At 39.7% G+C, this 18,647-nt stretch overlaps 1 protein-coding gene and 1 long non-coding RNA gene across 13 annotated transcripts in view; one reads left to right on the top strand and one right to left on the bottom strand.

The window, feature by feature from the left end:
- The window catches only part of LOC104674716, an 86,018-nt gene extending 85,492 nt beyond the window's left edge, over nucleotides 1–526 (bottom strand). The window contains exon 1 of one of the 3 annotated variants that reach the window (XR_004053162.1): nucleotides 394–526. This is a non-coding gene — a long non-coding RNA (uncharacterized LOC104674716). The remainder of the gene's footprint in view (nucleotides 1–393) is intronic. The other 2 variants (XR_004053161.1, XR_749677.2) reach the window with 2 other exon arrangements.
- A 12-nt stretch (nucleotides 527–538) lies between these two features.
- Nucleotides 539–18,647, top strand: part of MARCHF7 (membrane associated ring-CH-type finger 7) — a 56,360-nt gene continuing 38,251 nt past the window's right edge. For 7 of the 10 annotated variants that reach the window (XR_004053160.1, XR_004053158.1, XR_004053159.1 and 4 more), the window contains exons 1-2: nucleotides 575–741; nucleotides 16,948–17,114. Coding sequence is in view for 7 of the 10 variants with exons in the window: in XM_010379115.2 (XP_010377417.2) it covers nucleotides 16,962–17,114 (153 nt within the window). In the remaining 3 variants the exon portion in view is untranslated. Of the gene's footprint in view, nucleotides 742–2,633; nucleotides 2,677–16,947; nucleotides 17,115–18,647 lie in introns of those variants that run through there. The other 3 variants (XM_030916299.1, XM_030916298.1, XM_030916300.1) reach the window with 3 other exon arrangements.

Raw genomic sequence — 18,647 nt, 5'->3', positions numbered from 1 at the left:
TTACTTACCACAAGGAAATTATCACAAGGTTGGACAAACAGGCTCCAACTCTTAAGGGAAAGAGCTTGCAGTCAGATCACACAGGGAGGGCAGGGAAGCAAGCAGGGAAGGGTAGGTCGGAAAAGGCAGTGCTTGATTCAATTCAACATTCAGTGCGCCACTTACCAAGCGCCAGAAAAAGAAAAAAAAGCCAACGAGCTGGGCGTTATTTCGAGCACCGGGCCCTGAAGGTTGGCCTGTGGGCGGGGACCCGGCGCCCGGGAGTGAAGGGGCTGGCTCTGAGACGCTAGCCGGGCGGGGACAGCCACCCAGGGCCGGGCCTCCAGCGCCAGACACCCGCACACTCGCCACCCCAGCTGCCGGTACGCCAGCCAGCCAGCCGCTGCCGCTTACCACTGGCGCCTCGCTGACTCCCCGGGGGCAGCTCTTCAACGGTTCCCGCAGTCAGAGCACCACCCCGCGGTGGGGTACCTCCAGCCCGCCCGCAGCTCTCGGTCCCCGCAGCTCCGCCACTCTCGCGAGAAGCCAGGAAGTCCGCGAAGTTGGTGGAGGAGGAGCAGGGAGGGGCACCTAACGGTGGCGGCTGGTTCTGCGCCGGATCCGGGAGAGGGGCGGGCGCCATTGTGCTTCGCTGCGGACTGCTTTTCCTCAGTCACAGGCCTAGAACTCCAAGGAGGAAGGCGGCGGTGCGGGTCGTTGCGAGCAGGACGCGCACTGGTCAGTGCCGGCTCAGGAGCCGGGGTAATGAGCTGCGGAGTTCGTTCTTCGTCCCGGTAGCTAGTTCGGGACCAGGCCGCGAGTGGGGGAGGGGAGGAAACGAAGAGGTCTGGGGACGCGGAGGCCGCTTCCTCTCAGGATGAGGTGGAGGAGCTTGGTCCGGGGCCACCGGTGCGAAGGGGGTCACTCCACAGGCCTCCTCTGCCAGGGGCCTTTTGTCGGGTGGTGGAGTTTGTGGCGGGTGGAGGGAACAGATAGTGTGTCTTCCTCAGGAACGTGTGGTGGGTGAGGGGAAGAGGCCTGAGCCCTCTTTTGGCGCGGGGCGGCCTCCTCTTGGGCCGCGGGACGGGGGGGGTCCTCGGAGCCCTGGGGGCCGCGGGCGTCGCGCGTGAGCTCGCCAGTGAGCGCGGGGCAAAGGTGGGCAGGGCTCCGGCTCGGCCAGCCCGGCCTCGAGTCGGAGTGACTTCGGCAGCGCCTTAGATTCGGCCAAGATTGTCTTATTGGTAACGTCAGTTTTTGAATATCGTGACGCCCTGAGAGTTTTTTTTGTGTTGTGGTGAATTGTGGGTTCTGCAACTCAAAGTAGGTGTTTGTATTAAAAATGGACCTGTTGGCCTAAGAAGTAAAAATATGGAAGGCGCTGGGAGTAGGAAACTCCCTCATTTTGGTGAAACTGCGTATTGAAGATGAATGTGTCCACCCACTCACCCCAAAATGCTGCACTTAATACTTTTTCCCAAGTACCAAAGTAAATATATTGGGAAAGTCTCTATCTGGGTAATAAATTCGTCACGACTAATGTTGTTTGGTATTATTAGTTAAATGTGTCAAAACTGAATTTGGCGAGGTTTTTTCCCCTATTTTGTACGATTGATTAGATATTTTTCTGGTTGCGTATTATTTTAAATCTCCACGTTTCTGTCCAGAACCAAGATGTAGGGTTAAAGATGAATTTTCGATTTAAAAATCCAATAGTGTACAGTTATTAAGAAGGAACACATGTAGTGTAACTAGATCTTTTTCTTGAGGTAGCAAAAAGTTTGTTTGAGAAATGAGGTCAGTATAATATTTTTATTTAACAGCTCTATAGCATTTCGGGAGACAGGACTGGTGCATGAGGCAGTAGCACCAGACTCAGAAGACCTGGGTTTGAGTCTTGATTTTTGCCGTAGTTGTTTATGTTCATGAGATTGTCTCAGAAACATGGCAGTTCATTTCTAGAGAGGATAAATTTGCTGAGGTGGTGTGTGAAGCAGTCACTGGGGGGACATAATACTAATCTTGGTTTTTTTCCAGTTTCGTGCTGGGTCAGGTGTCTTGAATAAGAATTCCTACTTATTCAAGTACAAATGATTTCTTTTTTCTGCCACCTTGGAAGAGGGCTTATTTTCCCAGATAAAGCACGAGGATGCCCAAATTATGTTCTACATGAAGGTGTCAGGTAACAAACTGGACACAGAAGTCATCCATGACTCTCATGTAGCCAATTTTTAGTCCTATCCATACCCACCTTACACAACTCTTTATCTGTTTTATGTTCAAGAATTGTGTACATTTGGACATTTTATTGTTGGAAAATAATTTTATAATGCAAAATCTGTCAAATATCTTTAAACATTTTTGGATAATTTGTAATTTGTTGTAGTCAAATTACGAATTATGGAGAGCTTCACATTACAAGAAGGAGCTTGATATGGCATCTGCCCTCCACAACTCAGTGTTTAGTCATCAGACTAATGTATAAACAACTATTATTATCTTAGTATGACTTACAGTAATTCTATGGGAGCATAGGGGAGGGGTGCTTACTCTTGGAAAGTTTACAGGGTTTATTTATTGTTTGAACTAAGATGTGAAGGATCACCAGGACTTTGATAAAGAAACTATGCAAAGTCATGATATTATGGTTTGTTTTAGGAATTCATGATTTGTTCCTGTAGCTGAAACATACATTGAATGGTAAGTTAGAGCCTGACATAAAAGACTTTCTGTACTGTACTAGGAAATTAGTGTCTGGGTGTGGTGGCTCACTCCTGTAATCCCATCACTCTGGGAGGCCAAGGTGGGAGGATCGCTTAAAGCCAGGAGTTTGAGACCAGCCAGGCCACAAAGACCCCATCTCTACGGGCATAATGGTGCGGGTGTAGTGGTGTACACTGCTACTACTAGCTACTTGGGCTGCTGAGGCAGGACCATCATTTGAGCTCACGAGTTAGAGAGACTGCAGTGAAGTATGATACAGCTCCACTGCACTCCAGCCTGCACCGCAGAGTGAGACCCTGTCTTAAAAAATAAAAATAATGTTAGTGCTCTATGCTGTGGAATGGAGAGCTATTGTGTTCCTTAACAAAATAAAAATATTTTTAGGTGATCTTTGCTGATACATCCTTCTGTTACCACAGATAATTAAGTGCCAGTAATAAAGAACAGTGGGACATGCATGAATGAAATGCGCGGTGTTGCATTAGACTTCACTTTTAAACAAATTAAATTAATGAAGCTTTTAACTGTTAAATAAGTGAATCAACTGATCATATTAGAATGATTACAATTTAAAAGGAATTGGATTTTAAGTTCATACTAAGATTACTTGAATTCACCAAAGCAGAATTCAATTGCTGTCAAAAAATTTCTCTTAATATACAGTATTTCCTAATAATAGGATAAGCCAAAAAGTCTGAGATTGGGGAGGATGAAATTATAATTTGAGAGTTTAGGTTGGGTGGGGTTAATAGTTTTATTTTATTTTTTTTGTGGCAGGGTCTCACTCTGTTTCTCAGGCTGCTGCAGCCCCAGTCTCCCAAACTCAAGCAGTTCTCCCACCTCAGTCTCCTAGGTAGCTGGTCGCGCCACCATGTCTGACTAATTTTTATATTTTTTTATAGAGACAGGATTTCACCATGTTTCCCAGGCTAGTCTCCAACTCCTTAGCTCAAGGAATCCTCTCACCTCAGCCTCCCAAAGTCCTGTGATTACAGGCCTGAGTGTGAGTAACAGCATGCCAGGGTTTAATTTTAATTAATCTTAATTTTCAAATTTTCTGCCCTGGCATGAACTTACATGGTCAGAGCTGGTTTTTCCTGCCCTCAAATATATTTCTCTGACTCTACTGGTTAGACTAGGTAAGTCGAACACCTGGTTTTAAAATCACCTGCTTGCTGCTCTACACCCATTTTTGTCAACAGCTTAAAAAGAAGGCAAGTTTTGAACCTTAAAAGTAGTTATCTTTCCATTATGATCATTGTACATTAGTGTGATGTTTCACACTTTGTAGAAAGAACCCTAAAATGGTTTCCACTCAGTGAAGGAAGATCGAAACTTGATGCTTAGAGATTAAATTCACTTCAAGGGGAACAGTTTGTCTTTTAAAGTGGTGTAGTGTAGACTTAACATCATAGTCATATTTTCTCATGGGATGTTAAAGTTTTTTCTAATTTTTTAAGATTTGGGCATACCATATTTTTGTGTTTTAAATATTTGTCAGCTAAAAATTAAGAGACACTTTTTCATTTTAAGGCCCAAAATGTATACTTTCAAAGTGATTCCCTCATTGACCCACCCTTAGCTTCCAAGTCTCCATATTTACTATGATTTCCCACTAAGAAAAAAAAAAAATTCCTTAGAAGCAAATTTTTTTTTTTAAGAAAAGGATATGCAAAGTATATGTAAATAATGAAATTATGACTGTGCGTTTGTATTTCTGCAAGACTCTTGAAATACTGCATTGGGGCTGGGCATGGTAGCTCACTCCTGTTACCCCAGCACTTTGGGAGGCCGAGACAGGCATTGAGCTCAGGAGTTCAAGACCAGTCTGGGCAACATGGGGAAACCTTGTCTCTAGTAAAAAACAATACAAAAACTAGCTGGGTATGGTGGTGCGTGCCTGTAGTCCAGGCTACTCAGGAGGCTGAGGTGGGAGGATCACTTGAACCCAGGAGGTCGAGGCTGCAGTGATTGCACCACTGCACTCTGGCCTGGGCAACAGAGTGAGACCCTGTCTCCAAAAAAAAAAAAAAGAAAGAAAGATTACATTGGTATTTTGTGTGGTTACTCTGGCCTTTGTGCCGTGAGTTTATCCTATAGTAGTGGTGTACTTTTAGTAATTCAATACCTATAATCTTCCTTGGATATTTAAGATAATTCCCCAGTTAGACTCAGTTAAAATCAGAGTTTACAGAGACTGCCGGCATAAGATAATAGTATGGTAACAGCAGAAAATAAGGGTAAGTTATGAAGCTTTGCTCTATGGCTGCATAACAAACCACCTCAAAACCTAGTGGATTGAAACAACTGGTTTTTACAGTTCTAGGTGCCTGTTGGGCAGTTCTACTGATTTCGCCGGGGTTTGCTCCTCATGTACCAGCATTCAGCTGGAGGATTTCCCAGGCGGGGAGGTCCAAGATGGCATCACTCATATTTGGCAGCTAGTGTTGGTGGACACATAGGCCTTGCTCTATGTGATCATTTATGACACAGGAGTCTTGGGACAGCATTCTAAGGGAAGCTTGTAAGACCTCTTACAAACTTGCAAATCTTACAATGTCACAATCCATTCTCTTAGTCACGCAAGACTGGGGTGGGGAAGTAAGACTGCCTCATCCTAGGCAGAGCAGGAACATTGCATTACAAAGGGCGCTAATACTAGGATGGGGGAAATTTGTAGCCATATTTTGTAATTTACCATAGGTTCTTTAGACCACTATAAGAATAGATAGCCTCAACAATGTCATGCTTGGGATTGCTTTAAAATAATAGAGTGGTTGGTAAAATAGGTTAGAGAGGTTGAATGTGGATAATAGTTGAAGACTTGGTTGGTACATGGAAGCTCATTATTTGTGTATGTTTAAAATTTTTCATGATGAAAACTTTAAGTCATACTCAGGTAATCTGAACTTTGTTTTGTGAGGTATTTTAACTTTATCTTTCACTTAGTCTTTACTAGAAGAGTATTACTTAGTATTTACTACTTTGTGGTATGTAGCTACTAAGGCTGTAAACCAGAAAGTTAGAATGGGAATTCTTCTCCTTAGAACTTATGTAATACGGCCGGGCGCGGTGGCTCAAGCCTGTAATCCCAGCACTTTGGGAGGCCGAGACCGGTGGATCACGAGGTCAGGAGATCGAGACCAGCCTGGCTAACATGGTGAAACCCCGTCTCTACTAAAAAATACAAAAAACTAGCTGGGCGAGGTGGCGGGCGCCTGTAGTCCCAGCTACTCGGGAGGCTGAGGCAGGAGAATGGTGTAAACCCGGGAGGCGGAGCTTGCAGTGAGCTGAGATCCGGCTACTGCACTCCAGCCTGGGCCACAGAGCGAGACTCCGTCTCAAAAAAAAAAAAGAACTTATGTAATACAAGTTATTTAAAAAATGCCTTTTCCTCTGGCAAATAATTGTTGCCCTCAATTAGCAAAGTACATTAAAGAAATTTTTTGAAAGCTAAGTGTAAAGAAGAAAAAACACATCAATAATGCCATCACCCGAGATAACAGTAAAATGATAAAAATGGCTATTTCTTTCCAATTGTTTAATGCATATACTTAATATAAGTAATCCTGTATAGGTTTCTTTACCCTGCAGTGAATATCCTGTACGTAAATCTGAATGACTTTGAAAGATGTTTTACTATGTGTTAAAGACAAATTTCAAATAATGAAAAAGCCAACAAAATTTCTACTGAGCTGTTCATATGAAAACCTTCACCCTGATGGTATTGGTTAATAATAGTTAATATTTGCTGAACACATTCTGTGTGCCAGCAAACCTCACAATATACCTGTGAAGTTGATACTATCATTATCACCATTTTATAGGTGAGGAAATTAAGCATTTGTTTATACCTAAAGTCATACCCAAGCATACCAAGTGAGGGGCAGACTTTAAAGCTTCCACTCAACTAGCATATTTCTACAAATAGAAATTGGCTGATGTACAAAAATTAGACAAAGATTAACTTATTTCCTGCCTAGCCTAGCCTCAATTTTCTATTTTGGAAAAAAAGTGATACGAATTTTATTAATATATTAAATACATATTTGTTAATACATTAACATACAGTAAAAGACTTTTAGGTGTGGGAGGTAGCATGTGTTAATACGGCTGAGGCATTTTTGTTAGGCTGGTTATTTTATGACTACTATGTGACTCTTGACAGATACCTGAACAAGGCCATTATTGTAATAATGGAACATAGTGATCTGTAGCATAATGGAAGGGGACACATAATACTTGAGAAAAATCTTCATAAGCAGAGTCAAAGAAAAACTTTTGGACATTGTACTGCTTTTAGGAATTCACAGCTTTCCAAATTTGGTAAACTAAAAATCCAAGCTCTACCTGGTAGGCAGCTTGTGGTTGTGGTCAGAGAAAGCTTTAATCTTAAGTAGGGTAATTGGTAGAACTCCTTTCCTCCTAATGTTTTCTTAAACTGCCTGAAGTTTTTCAGTTTACTTTTTCATAGTACCCCAAATTCTACTAGAGATAAGTTGGTGGGAAGAGTGCCAAATAGAAGGTACAGTACAAGTAGAAGGCAAGCAGGTAGCATATATATCTGGAAAAAAGTAAATAAATCAGTGTATGTAACTGAAAAATTTACTGTCAGCCACACTGCTCTCATGTTTTCAAAACTTTATTTCCAGCATTCTCCTGGACCTTCTGGGCACTTCTGATTGATTGCTTATTATTATTATTATTTTGAGATAGTGTCTTACTCTGAGTGCAGTGGCGCGATCTCCGTTCACTACAACCTTTACCTCCCCAGACTCAAGCAATTCTCCTGCCTCAGTTCCCGAGTAGCTGGGATTACAGTCATGCACCACTACCACCCGGCTAATTTTTTTTTGTATTTTTAGTAGAGACGGGGTTTCACCATGTTGGCCAGGCTGGTCTGCTTATTCTTTTTTAAAAATATTTTTTGTAGAGACGGGGTCTCAATATGTTACCCAGGCTGGTCTTGAACTCCTGGCCTCAAACAATCCTGCCCTGGCCTCCCACAGTGCTGGAAGGCACCACAACCGGCCAGACAGTTCATTCTTTAAAAACAACTAATCTTGGTGTGCTTCGTTGACCACCCCCCCACACCCCACCCCCTCCCAACCCCCTGAAAGAAAAACAGTAAAATGTTCGTTCTTCATTAGTATTGTAAATAATTCCCTCCTTTCCCAGTTGTTAGGTAAATCCTTTCTGACTTAAGAAGTATGTATTGAATCTGCCTTTTATCCATTTCCATGACTTTGGGTCCTCACCCGTGGAGCCAACATGTCTCTTCCTTTAATAATCCTAATACTAATTGAGTTTGAGGGGATTTTTTTTTTCTAGCTTATTTCCTCCTCCCCCAGTTTTTCAGTTTTACCTAGTCTTCTTTTAAGCCCATCAGTTTGCTCATTTGTTGACATTAGGGCCGAATCTTGGTCTGCTTCTGCCATTTTATCTCTTGGTAATGGATTTTTTTCTTCCTTGGATTTTTGTGCATCGTACAAGTTTTGACTAAGTGCTAAACTAAGAACAGATTAGAGACTGAGATAAATAATATTTATGCATTGATATGGGCATATTCTACTTCTGTTGGGGCATCAGTATGATGGGTTGACTTTGTTTTGTCTATAGTTGAGATGGGTATGAGCTTTATTATTGCTTTATTTACCCTCAGAGTATTCCAGTAGTGGACTGCCACTGCCTAGTGCTTAGTATGAGGCCAAGAATATTGGCGGAGTTCCCCCCGCCCCAACCCAAGACAGAGTCTTGCTCTGTTGCCCAGGCTGGAGTGCAGTGGTGTGATCTTGGCTCACTGCAACTTCCGCCTCCTGGATTCAGGCGATTCTCCTGCCTCAGCCTCCCAGGTAGCTAGGATTACAGGCACCTGACACTATGCCCCACTAATTTTTGTATTCTGAGTAGAGATGGAGTTTCACCATATTGGCCAGGCTGATCTTGAACTCATGACTTCGTGAGCCTCCTGCCTCGCCTCCCAAAGTGCTGGGATTACAGGCATGAGCCACCACACCCAGCCATGGAGGATTTCTGAAGAGTCAAGGCCAATTATCTTACATAATGTCTTCCATTTTGGGTGTCTTATCCTCGTAGTGTTGTTTATATTATGGCTATTGTGTATTTGTTAAAAAGTGCTCTTATTGCAGTTTCCTGTTGCTTGCCTGTATTTTTCAAACTTCTCTTTATTTAAACAAAGCATAGTTTTATAATCTGCCTAAAATGCTTGAGTTGATGTTTTGCTACTCCATTTTTTTTCTCTCATCTTGTGTCTCAAAGACCTTGTTTGTGGTATCTTATTTTGCTGTATACTTAGTTATCCCTTGTTCGTTATACTTGAAAAATTACTTGTAGAAATAATTTGAAAGTTAGCATGAAGGCATATTCCTCTAGCAAGATTTATGTTGGCTTCTGCCATGTTCCTGGTGGATTACTGAATTGGGACCACCTTAAACCAAATTCAGGATTTGAACTTCCATTTACCAAGCAGGCAACATTAACTTGGGCTGCAAATCTGCACAAGAGCTGGTTTACTTCTATTAATAGCTTAAAGCTTTCCCCCACCCCTCAAGACGGAGTCCTGCTGTGTTGCTCAGGCTGAGGTACAGTGGCATGATCTTGGCTCACTGCAACCTCTGCCTCCCAGATTCAAACAGTTCTCCCGCCTTAGTCTCTGGATTAGCTGAGATTACAGGTGCGAGCCACCACGCACAGCTATTTTTTTTTTTTTTTTGTATTTTTGGTAGAGACGGTTTCGCCACATTGGCCAGGCTGGTCTCAAACTCCTGACCTTGTGATCTGCCCTCCTTGGCCTCCCAAAGTGCTGGCATTACAGGCATGAGCCACTGCACCTGGCCTAATAGCTTAACTCTTAATCTGAGGTTGTGGTCTTTTGGAGTCCACCTTATTGTGAGGAGGTGACCTGTTAAGAGTCCTTACCTTGTTTATGTCCTGGATCTCTTCAGAGTTTCTTAGGATGCCCAGAGGAATGGAGTCACCCATTTAAAAAACAGTTCATTTTTTTCATAGCTAAAGCAAGCCCACAGGTTTGTGAGATACAGACGGACTACATAAATTGTTGAATTGGTATGAATACAGGTTTTTTACTCTTGTTGCTGTGTCAACCACTATTAAAATGCCTTAAGGTGAAGGCATACTTAACAGAGTAAAAGTATGTCTTATTAGGTAAACTAGCAGCTGCATTATCAGCTTCAGAGAGTCTTCATCCAGAAACTTTCATCTCACAAGTCAAAAAGTTCAATAAGTGAAAAATCTCAAATACTAATCATATTTTTTTATGTGGCTTTGTAGCTAATTACATTCCTTACACACTCAGTACCAATTCTGGAGAATAGAAAGCTTAGCCTCTTGTCAGTGCCTCGCATTCCTCAGTCGTAGACTTGTTAATGAGGAACAGGAGCATAAGATTCTAGTGGATCTATCATGACTGGGACTTCAGTGAGGCGTAGTTCACTATGGCAGTTGCAAAACTTTTAATGAAGCTCAGAGCCCACACCTACAAAATCAGCCCTGGTCATAAGTTTCTTATTACCAGACAGAAAGATAGCCTAACTGTCCAGCTCTGAGATGAAATCTGAATTTTAAAAAGCATGATATAGTGGCAGAAGGAAAAGACCATTTCATTGACCATTGAAGAAAGATTGTACGTGTGAACTTTTTTTGCACTGTCTTTAAGTCTTGGTTTAAAACATTAAGCTTCAAATGCCTCTTTCCACTGGTCTGCTCTTGCTTATACCTTTTTCTTTTTTTTTTTTTTTGTTTTTGAGACAGTCTTTCTCTGTTGCCCAGGCTGGTGTGCAGTGGTCTGGTGTTAGCTCACTGCAACCTCTACCTCCTGGCTTCAAGTGATTCTTGTGCCTCAGCTTCCTGAGTAGCTGGGATCACAGGCGTGTGCCACCACACCTGGCTAACTTTTGTAATTTTAGTAGAGACAGGGTTGCACTGTGTTTGCCAGGCTGGTCTCGAACTCCTGGCCTCAAGTGATCCACCTCAGCCTCCCAAAGTGCTGAGATTACAGTTGTGAGCCACCACGCCCAGCCTATATACCTTTTCCTTTGTAGCACTTAGAACTATTGAAGTTATGTGATTATTTGTGTAGTTTGTTCCCTGTTAGACTACAGTTTCTTTACAGAATGTTTAGTGTTGTTCCCCTACCTCATTCGCTTGTTGAGTATTAATTACCGTGCGTAGTGCATGAGTATCCAAAGAACTTGGTTAAATGAATGAATGAACTTAAAAAGATGCATCTTAGAACCTTCTAAGTGATTCGATAGAAGTTTCTCAAGGACTGCACATTTTTGTTTTTCACTATATTTTGTGCTTTTGACCTACAACTTATGCAACCAAATTATGTAAGTTTTCATGTAACACCTACATTGTCAAAATTCAATCAATTTATGTGGAGGAGTTGCCAAAAATAGTTTCATACAATATCAAATTATCTCTCTCAGAGGACTCTGCCTCTTTGCCTTCTCCCAAGGAGGTTTGTTTTAAGCAGATTTCCTACTAGGTTAGTTTAGTTCTACAAGTAAGAACTGGGTATAAATGTAGTCAGAGTAAACTATGAGAGGTATTATTAGGAAGCACTATTGTCATAGAACTTAATATTGGCGTATGTCTTTTAAAAAGCATTTTGTTTCCCAAAATTCTCAGATTGCATATACCTTTAGTGTCTTCTTAGCTACCTTGATAAAATACCACATCTGCTACTTGTTAAATTTTCATGGGCTTTTGCATTGTCAGTGTTTAACCATTAATATTCTTTCTCCTAATGAATGCCTTTTTAAATTTCCAGTTCAGGATTTACCTCTTTTTTAATGAAGTATTTTGTATCGACTTACCAAATACGTATATAGTTTGTAAAAAGCTGATGGTAGAAAAGATTTATAATGTAGGTGACCATAAGCTTTATCATCCAAATGAGGCCACTTTTAAGAGATAGCATAGGCACTATTAATAATTTTTCTGGGATAATAAGCATAAATTACAATTTTTCAGAACATAAACTAGGACTGTTCTGGGCAAATAGGGAAATATGGTCATCCTGCTTCTAAGGAAAAGAGCAGTCCTTTTCCTTACCCTTTACCCCATCTCTAGTCCCACTTTGCAAAGGCAGTGCCCCTCTAGTATTTACTATTTCTTTTAGGACTTATGTACTTTCATTTTTCTAAACAGGGTGCTTATATGGTTATTTCATGGTTTTTCATTGTTTCCTATCATTCTTATTTCCCACTGCCCACTTCCATCTCACAATATGTAACAAATTGATTCAGTAGTCTGTATTTACATTATTATGAGTATGTAAATATTAAAGAGCTCACCTAATACAATCATGCCTTCTTTCATGAACAGCTAAGTTTTTCCAAGTTAAAAAATTAATTCTTAAAATTGCCTTCTGTTCTATATACACACTGTGTTTTCCAGCTATACCATCATCTCTACTACGTGCCAATGAGATATGGTTTCCATGTGATGCTTTTTTCTTTCGTTCGAACTTCTGCTACCTGAGGTCCTGCTCCAGTCTGATTTGTTTGCCTTCCCATGCTTTCTGCATACCATCTTTCTTAACTTCCCCTTTATTGCTGCTTCCTGGGTTTCGTATCTTGTTATTTCCTGCCTCACACTCCCTTATTTCTAGGACATGCTTTTCATTTAGCTTCATCTGGTTGTGTTTTTGGTCGTTTTGTTTTGTTGAGACCTTCCATGTCTGAAAACATGTTCTGTTCTCCACTTCAAATTTACTTGCTAGATTGGAATTCAAGGCTAAACATTTTTCTCAGTATTATAAGCATTATTTCATTGTCTTAAGTCTTTATTGTTGCTGTTAAGCCATTCTGATTACATTCTCTTTGTATGTGACCCATTTTTTCCATTCTAGTAACTTACAGGATCTTTCCATTACTTCTGGTTTCTGCAGTTTCACGGTGATATATTGTGCTTAGTGTTGGTCTTTTTTCTTACGTAGTCTTGAGCCCTTTCAATTTGGAGAGTTCTGTTCTTCGTTTCTAGAAAAGTTTATTTGGTAATTTTCTCTATATTTCCTTTTTCTGTAACCACAGTCAAATGATAACTCTCTGGATAATTATTTTCATGTTACATTTGCTATTTGTTTTGGTTCTGCTTTCCAGGAGGTTTCTGCGACTTACTCCCAATCCTTATGTTGAATTTATTTCAGTGTATCTCATTTTAACAAGTATATGGCATTTTGAATTTCCATAAGCTCTTGATTATGCTGTCTTTGTATTCTCGCCCATCCTTTTCTTACTTTATGAATGAATTTTTTTATATACTTTAAGTTCTAGGGTACATGTGCACAACTTGCAGATTTGTTACATATGTATACATGTGCCATGTTGGTGTGCTGCACCCATTAACTTGTCATTTACAATAGGTATTTCTCTTAATGCCATCCTTCCCCCTCCCCCCACCCTATGACAGGCCCCAGTGTGTGATGTTCCCCGCCCTGTGTCCAAGTGTTCTCATTGTTCAGTTCCCACCTGTGAGTGAGAACATACGGTGTTTGGTTTTCTGTCCTTGCAACAGTTTGCTCAGAATGATGGTTTCCAGCTTCATCCATGTCCCTACAAAGTACATGAACTCATCCTTTTTTATGGCTGCATAGTATTCCTTGGTGTTTATGTGCCACATTTTCTTAATGCAGTCTATCAATGATGGACATTTGGGTTGATTCCAAGTCTTTGCTATTGTAAATAGTGCAGCAATAAACATACTTGTGCATGTGTCTTTATAGTAGCATGATTTATAATCCTTTGGGTCTAATCCTTTGCATAATGGGATGACTGGGTCAAATGGTATTTCCAGTTCTAGATCCTTGAGGAATTGCCACAGTGTCTTCTACAATGGTTGAACTAATTTACAGTCCCACTAACAGTGTAAAAGTGTTCCTATTTCTCCACATCCTCTCCAGCACCTGTTGTTTCCTGCCTTTTTAATGATCACCATTCTAACTGGTGTGAGATGGTATCTCATTATGGTTTTGATTTGCATTTCTCTAATGACCAGTGATGAGCATTTTTTCATGTGTCTCTTGGCTGCATAAATGTCTTCTTTTGAGAAGTGTCTGTTCATATCCTTTGCCCACTTTTTGATGGGGTTGTTTGATTTTTTTCTTATAAAATTTGTTTAAGTTCTTTGTAGATTCTGGATATTAGCCCTTTGTCAGATGGGTAGATTGCAAACATTTCCTCCCAATGAATGAATGTTATTTGATCTCTGTGAGGATAGAAATAAACCCCTTTCCCCCAAATTTTCCTCTCCCTACAGCATCTTAAAGTTTTGTTGTTACTATTGTATACTTTGGTCTTTCTTTCATATTGGAGGCCTTCCTTGATTACGTGGTAGTCCTTGATGTTTGTCAGTTAGAGGGAAGCACTAAAAGTCCCGATGAGAAACTCTTGGTGACTAGCAGCCTTTGCTGTAGGATAGAATGGTTTAGTGAAAGGCTAGCTATTGAAGTGAAGACATTTCAAATGACATTCAGAAATCTTATCACTGGTGTTTGGTGATCCAAGAGTAGAATCCCTTAGTCTCCTGACAGCATTGTAGAAACAGGACCATAAAGAGTCTTTGGGTCTCAATATTGAGTGTATAAATTTTCTTTTATTCCTTAGACTGAACCATGCCTAAACTCCTGCAGAGATGATTGTACGTCGTGTGTGGGAGATGGGAGGTGTGGAGGACACAAGAGTGTTATCTAGGAAATCTTTATTCTCCAGAGAATAAATATTCTATCTTTAGGGGAATGGAACTGGGGAAGAATCTGAGGTTCTACTGCTCCAGATACAGGTGTTAATTCAACAGCTTGCTGTCTGACCACATGCGCCATCCCCCCAATCTGTTATTTTTTTGTGATAAAATACAGAGAACATAAATTTTACCATCTCAACCATGTTTGTGTACAATTCAGTATTATTGGATACATTCATAATGTTGTGCAAGCATCACTAACATCTATCTCCATAACTCTTTTCATCTTGTAAAACCAAAATTTCACACTCATTAAACAACTCCCCATCCCCCGCCAACCACCAATCTTCTTTCTCTATGATTTGACTATTCTTAATTATTTTAATGTATCTTTTCTGTGTTTAGATATATAAATACCATTGTATTACAGTTGTCTACAGTATTCAGTACAGTCGCATGCTATACAGGTTTGCTGTCTAGAAACAATAGGTTATACCATATAATCCAGGTATTAGAGTATACCATTCAGGTTTGTGTATATACACTGTTATTTTTGCACAGTGACAAAATCACCTAAAGATGCATTTCTTAGAATATATTCCTGTTCTTGAGTGATGCATGACTATGCATACTATGCATACAATGCAATAATGTTCAGCCATAAAAAGGAAGGAAATTCTGGCATATGGTACAATATAGATGAACTTTGAGGACATTAGGGTAAGGGAAATAAGCCAATCATGAAAAGACAAATATTATATGATTCCACTTATATGAGATACAGTCAGAGGCCTTGTAAATCCTTGCCTCAGAATATTTTAAAATCTTTTTAAGGCCAGGCACGGTGGCTCATGCCTCTAATCCCAGCACCTTGGGAGGCCGAGGTGGGCAGATCACGAAGTCAGGAGATCGAGACCATCCTGGCTAACATGGTGAAACCCCATCTCTATTAAAAATACACAAAATTAGCCAAATGTTTTGGCGGGTGCCTGTAGTCCCAGCTCCTCTGGAGGCTGAGGCTGGAGAATGGCATGAACCCAGGAGGTGGAGCTTGCAGTGAGCGGAGATCGTGCCACTTCACTCTAGCCTTGGCAACAGAGCAAGACTCTGTCTCAGAAAAAAAAAAGCTTTTTAAATTATAGTGGTAGTGTCTTTATAGTAGCACTATTACAGCTTCCAAATGCAAACAATATAGCGAACATTCATGGTAGAATGGGAAAATAAATTGTGTGCATTCATATAGTGGAATGCTATGTAAAGAAATTAGAGTGAACTTAAAACTGCATACAACAACACAGATGAATTTCACAAATATAATGTTGAGCAAATGAAGCTGGATACAAAAGAGTACTCATTGTATGATTCCATTTATGTATATTTAATAATCAGGCATGGGTAATCATTACTTTTGCCCTGGGTTTAGGAATGTTTAGTGAGGAAAAGTTGGAAATTATTAATCTGTAAAGTGGAAAGCACTCAGTTCCACAAAATAAATTTAGCATTTTAGTTTTTTTTCTTAGAAGTTTTATTCATTTTATTTGCATTAATAGAATCATACTGTATGTGTAGATTTATAGATTGACCTTTTTACTTAAAGTGTCATTTTCCAGTAGTACCATAAACAATCTTTGGAAACATTTTGAGAAACACTTTATTAGCTCTGTGATCACATACAAATAACTTAAACTCTCAGTGCCTGTTTTCTTATTTATAAAGTGGAGATAATATAATACCTGTCTCACAGGGTTGGTCTGCAGATTCAGTGAACTAACAGTTAATCAGAAGGTCCTTACTGTCAGACCGTGCATATAATACTTAATAAATATCAGCTGTTGCTATTATTTTTGTTATAATTAAGAGATCCTACTATGAGTAGTAAATAAAAAGAAAGTTCATTCATATCCCAGGCAGTGATTTTAAAATACTTTAAATGATTCTGACCTAGAAAATTCATTGTTGAGATGGGGAAATAGAAAGGTAAACAAATTAAAACACATAGTAGTATGAAAAGTATGTATGAAATAGAAACATATGCAGAGAAGAAAGGTACTTGTGTTTAAACCGATGACCAAGAATTGGGTGGATAATGTATAGACTTTCCAGGCACATAAACAAAGGTTTGTGAGAACATTGTGTTAAAGGGTATGCAAATAGTACGACAGGTATGAGCATTGAACACAAAAATTAGAGAATACCAAGAGAATCAAGAACAAATTCATGTAGAATATGTAATAGACAAAATTGAGTAAGGAAAAGAGCCCAGATTTTGGAAACAACAGACCTCAGAGTGCTTCATTCCACTTTTACCATGTTCGTTTGCTTCCTTTAACGGATGGTAGAAAACCTTTGATGAACTTCTGCTTTGTGGAAGAGAAGTGGTGATCATTTCACAATTTACCTTGTCAGATATGGTTAATTTGTATAGTTAATTTTTTATTTGAGCTAATGATTAAGGAGGATTAAACATTAAAGGCTTTCATGTTTTCCCAAAGGCAATTAATGAAAATTTTCATTTCACAGAAAAATCTATAAGAATGGAGTCTAAACCTTCAAGGATTCCAAGAAGAATTTCTGTTCAACCCTCCAGCTCCTTAAGCACTAGGATGATGTCTGGAAGTAGAGGAAGTAGTTTAAATGATACCTATCACTCAGGAGACTCTTCATTTCGATTGGATTCTGAATATCAGGTAACATTTTTATTTGGAATATATGTATACAGCCTTTTTCAAAATCCCTAGGGCCACTCTTTTGAGGGTATTTTAAAAATGTAGTAGCTGGATCTGAGGCATCCTGTAATCAAAACCAATATATATGTAGCAAAATGAATAATAATTTTTCAAACCTTTTGGACTTCAGAATTATGAATAACAGATTGTAACCTCATATAAAATCATACTTTTGGGCTGGGAACGGTGGCTTACGCCTGTAATCCCAGCACTTTGGCAGACCGAGACTGGCAGATCATTTGAGGTCAGGAGTTCGAGACCAGCCTGGCCAACATGGCGACACCCCATCTCGACTAAAAATACAAAAAAATTTGCTGGGCATGGTGGCACACGCCTGTAATCCCAGCTACTTGGGAGGCTGAGGTGGGAGGATTGCTTGAACCCAGAGGTGGAGGTTGCAGTGAGTCGAGATCATGAGATTGCACTCCAGCCTGGGTGACAGTGTGAGACTCCATCTCAAAAAAAAAAAAAAAAAAATGCTTTCCAAAGACTTGGAAAACTTTGTACGTATAAACATAAGTATCAATTTTAAGTATAAATTTAAACTGGTCAACCAATGTGAATGGCTTTGTCGGAGGAACAAAAACTGTACCTCCTTTTCCTCTAAGATCACACTCATTCATCTGACTTTTCTCTGCATATACACAAAGCAGTGGTGAAATAACAAATGTTAAGTGTTTTTCTTTGAGATTACAACTTCTAAATATTTTGCTTTGAATGTTGAGTGATTTTTAAATTACCAGGTTATCTTGTTACGAAAGTGCTAAAAGTCTTTTACATGAATTTTTAAATGTGATTTTTATGGTGAGTAATGAGTTTATATTGGTATATCCATCTACTCTTATGTAGCTAGTTTTCATTAGGAGCACAAGCTTTTCGTTTCATTTTGTTTGAAACAGGGTCTTGCTATGTTGCCGAGACTGGTCTCAAACTCTGGCTCAAATGATCCTCTCACCTCAAGTCTCCTAAGTAACTGAGATTATAGGCACACACCACCATGCCTGACTAGTTCTTTGGATTTTGAAATGGCTTATCATTGTAACAAATTTAAGCCATTGCATTTTTGGCTGAATGTTATAATTAATGTTTGATTTGCAAAAGTCTGATCTTGAGGTAATCTAAAAGAATCCTTTGAAAATTTGTTTGTATTAAGTATTCATATATTTATATGTTATATGATCTGATATATGACAGAGTCTCATAAAAATGTTCCTACACAGTAGTAAGCATTCTGTAAGGTATTCAGAGCAAGACTGAAGTAAAAAAAAAAAAGAAAAAAGAAAAAGAAAATGCCCATATCTACTACCCATTTCTTAATTGACTATATGAACTGTTTACCTGGTCTCTGTTTTATTTTAAACTCCAGCTCAGTGGAACCTGGTCTCATTTTAAATATCAATTGATATTGTACATTTTCTGCTGCTAGACAAGTTTATGATTCCTAGAGGTGTAGAATCATATATTTTGCCTTTTATAGAAATATCATGGTGACAT

This window comes from Rhinopithecus roxellana, chromosome 14, assembly GCF_007565055.1.
Source record: "Rhinopithecus roxellana isolate Shanxi Qingling chromosome 14, ASM756505v1, whole genome shotgun sequence".
NCBI classification, from domain to species: domain Eukaryota; kingdom Metazoa; phylum Chordata; class Mammalia; order Primates; family Cercopithecidae; genus Rhinopithecus; species Rhinopithecus roxellana.
The sequence above is the reverse complement of the archived record's forward strand: the minus strand, read 5'-3'. Positions and strand labels throughout refer to the sequence as shown.